Source organism: Coenobita brevimanus, chromosome 61 (assembly GCF_032717465.1).
Source record: "Coenobita brevimanus isolate Jiangsu-jjx chromosome 61, ASM3271746v2, whole genome shotgun sequence".
In the NCBI taxonomy this organism is placed as follows: Eukaryota; Metazoa; Arthropoda; class Malacostraca; order Decapoda; family Coenobitidae; genus Coenobita; species Coenobita brevimanus.
The window spans coordinates 16,319,585-16,322,997 of record NC_137014.1 but is presented as its reverse complement, the minus strand read 5'-3'; the positions used below and the strand labels follow the sequence as shown (position 1 = coordinate 16,322,997).

Genomic DNA, 3,413 nt, shown 5'->3' with positions numbered 1-3,413 from the left:
GGGTCACATAGCGAGTCGGTGTGACCAGGGAAATGGGCAGGGGGGAGCTGCTGTGCCAGAAGCTACCCCCTCAGACAAGTAAAGGCGCTTCCAAGTTCCCTGCCAGTAGTTAAGGTCTTGGTGGGGGCCAGGAGGGTGAGGGCACGGGTGGATTCTGGTTGCTCAACCACTGTGTGTGCCTCCCAATTAGTAGGGAGATGTTCAGAGAAGGGTGAAGGGCTGGTAACAGTTGATGGGAGAGAAATTGGATGTGAGGGCACCAAAGAAGTAGAGTTGATGGTGCAAGGGACCCGGCTGAGACTTAAGGTTATAGTGCTTGCTGAAGTGATTAATGGGATCGACGTAGTGGTGGGAATGGATGTGATTAGTCAACTGGGTGGCGTGATGATAAGGAATGGAGGAGTAACTTTTGGGAAGGCATCAGAATCCTGCTCACAGGTAGAGAGAGGGGAGGTTCAGTGTGCCGTTGCAGTAGCAGAGGTAGGGTTGGAAGGAAGTTGCAAGAGTGCTGAGCCTGAGGGACTCAGGAAGTTAGAGTCGAAGACAGCTGTTGGACAGAAGGCTGATCTATGTAAAATAGTAGACAAAGGCTTCGTTGCAGAATTTGACGGCACGAAGTGGGTAGTGGAGTGGTTTCTAAAGGGAGAGTCACCGGTTTTGAAGAATAAGGTGGGTTGTCATAAGCATGCAATGAAAGAGCCCGTAGGAGAAGAATTTGACAGGGAGGTGGAGAGATGGATCGCTGAGGGTATACTGGTGCCGTGCGGGAAGGAAGTGAAAAGTGGAGTGTTGCCATTGATGCCGGTGGTGCAGCCGACGAAGAACAAGGTTCGGCCAGTACTGGACTTCCGAGAGCTCAATGTTCATGTGATGTCTCATACAGGCGATGATGCTGTCGATGTGTGTAGTGAGACACTGAGAGAATGGAGACGGATGAGTAGAGCCTCGACCATCGTGGATTTGAAGTCAGTCTACCTGCAAGTTCATGTTGTCAAGAAGTTGTGGAGGTACCAGCTGGTGAACTACAAGGGGAAGACATATTGTTTAACGAGGCTGGGTTTCGGGTTAAGTTCGGCACCGAAAATCATGACAAGGATCCTCAAAACAGTGTTGAGTAAAGGGAAAGGGATGGAGGCTGCCACAAATTCATATGTTGATGATATACTGATCGATGAGACGAGGGTTGCAGTATCTGAAGTTGTGGAGCACCTGAAGCTGTATGGATTGGCCACGAAACAGCCTGAGCCACTGGAAGGGGGTACTGCCTTGGGTCTGAGACTGGAAAGAGAGAGAACTGGGGAGCTAGTTTTCCAGAGAGCCAATGAGGTGCCGGCAGTGAGGGAGGACTTGAGTAGGAGAGAGTTGTTTTCCGTGTGTGGAAAGTTGGTGGGCCATTACCCAGTTGCAGGATGGCTCTGGGTAGCGTGTAGTTATGTGAAGAGGAGAGCCGAGGGTGTGAAATGGGAGGACAAGGTTGGGAAGGAGACTGTTGAAATGATGCAAGGAATCGTGAGGCGGGTAAGGCACAAAGACCCGGTAAGAGGGAGATGGTACGCGGCCAGGTCGGAGAAAGGAGTTGTTTGGTGTGATGCAAACAGTATCGCAACGGGAGTGATTTTGGAGATTGGTGATGAGACTGTTGAGGATGGTGCGTGGTTAAGGAAAAAAGACGACTACAACCATATCAACGTGGCAGAGCTGGATGCTGTACTGAAAGGCGTCAATTTAGCTCTAAAGTGGGACTTGCGAGACATCGAGTTGCGAATGGATTCAGCTACAGTGTTTGGTTGGCTGAGATCAGCAGTGACTGCTGAGAACAGAGTTCGGGTGAAGGGACTCTCAGAACTGATTGTGAAGCGCCGCTTGGGGATCTTGAAAGACTTGATAGAAGAGTTCAGGGTCAACCTGCGTTTAAGTTTTGTGCCGTCTGAGAATAAAGCAGATGTGCTAACGAGGGTGAAGAAAGCGTGGCTAGGGGTCCCGGAAGAGGCATCGGAAGAGGCTATGGTGTGCTGCACAGGAGTCCAAAGTGTGGAAGATCTGCACCAAATGCACCACATGGGGGTTGATAGGACACTGTATGTGGCGAGGAAGGTTGACCCAGCAGTCACGAGAGACAAGGTCCGTCGGGTGGTGAGACACTGTAGCAAGTGTCAGTCAATTGATCCCGCACCAGTTGTGCATGAAGCGGGGGAGATCAGAGTAGAGAGCAATTGGAAGAGACTAGCAGTGGATGTGACGCATTACAGGCAGGGGCTGTATTTATCTATGGTTGATTGTGGACCTGGTAGGGTAGCTATATGGAGAAAGCTGAGGGCAGAAAATGCAGAGGAAATTGCAGGAGCACTGAACGAGGTATTTTTGGAGAGGGGCCCAGTCGATGAGGTGCTGATTGATAACAGCACTGCTTTCCGGTCGCAGGTTTTGAAGAATGTGCTTGACAAGTGGAATATTAGTCGTTACTTTAGAGCTACATACCAGCCAAGTGGAAATGGAATCGTGGAGAGACATCATTGGACAATCAAGGCCATGGCAGAAAGGGCTCAGGTGACACCTATGGAGGCGGTATTTTGGTATAATATGTCGCCCAAGTCAGGCCAGGATGAGACGACTGTTCCGCAGAGGGCAGTGTTTAAGTATGAGTGGCGACATCCTAGTATGGTACCAAAGAGTGTGGGGAGCGAGGAAGGAGGTGCGTCCGTCCAGATTGGAGATGAGGTTTGGGTGAAGCAACCGAATGCAAAATGCACGTCACATTGGGGGAAGGGCACAGTGACTGATGTGCATTCCCAGAACAATGTCTCCATCAACGGGATGCCGCGGCATATCCTGGACATTAGAAGAGTCGTGGACTCATTGATGGAGGACGAGGGGCCAGTGGCACCTGGTGGGGACGAAGTGGTAGTAACATCTGGTGAAGACGAGGAGATAGCATGGTGGTTGCGGCGAGAGAGACGACCACCGGTGTGGATAAGAGATTATGAAGAGGGAGAGTCAAGCGGGGAGGAGTATTAATTAGTGATCTTAAGATCAAGGGGGCGTGTGGTGTGATTGGTGTAGATGAAAGAATTTGGCAACACTGCATGATGAGAGCTGGCAACACGGGGCAAAAGCAAAGTGAGACGAGGGTGCTGGCGAGGGAGCAGTTTTGAAGTTGTGGCTTGCTTGGTGAGACGTTTCTGATTCCTGCGGTGGCAAGGAGGTTGGTTGTTTTAGGGAGCTCCTCTTGCGATGGTGATTTTCCCAACCTTAGTCGCAATGGGGCTGTAATGTCGGTAATAGTTGGTCACGAAAAGTCTGGAAGGTCAACATAAGGAGGTGCAGGTGACCTACAGGGAGGACAGGTGCTGGAGACTCGAACAAGCAGTCAACTGACTCTGCTGCCACAGGCAAGGTGATTGAATTTTCTGTTA

The 3,413-nt window shown here is 50.7% G+C and overlaps 1 protein-coding gene across 1 annotated transcript; it reads left to right on the top strand.

Annotated features, from left to right (window-relative positions):
* Positions 1-276: 276 nt before the first annotated feature.
* On the top strand, positions 277-3,015 carry LOC145403699 (uncharacterized). The gene has a single exon (XM_080275386.1). The coding sequence runs from the start codon at positions 277-279 to the stop codon at positions 3,013-3,015; it is 2,739 nt and encodes a 912-aa protein (XP_080131512.1).
* Positions 3,016-3,413: the final 398 nt, after the last annotated feature.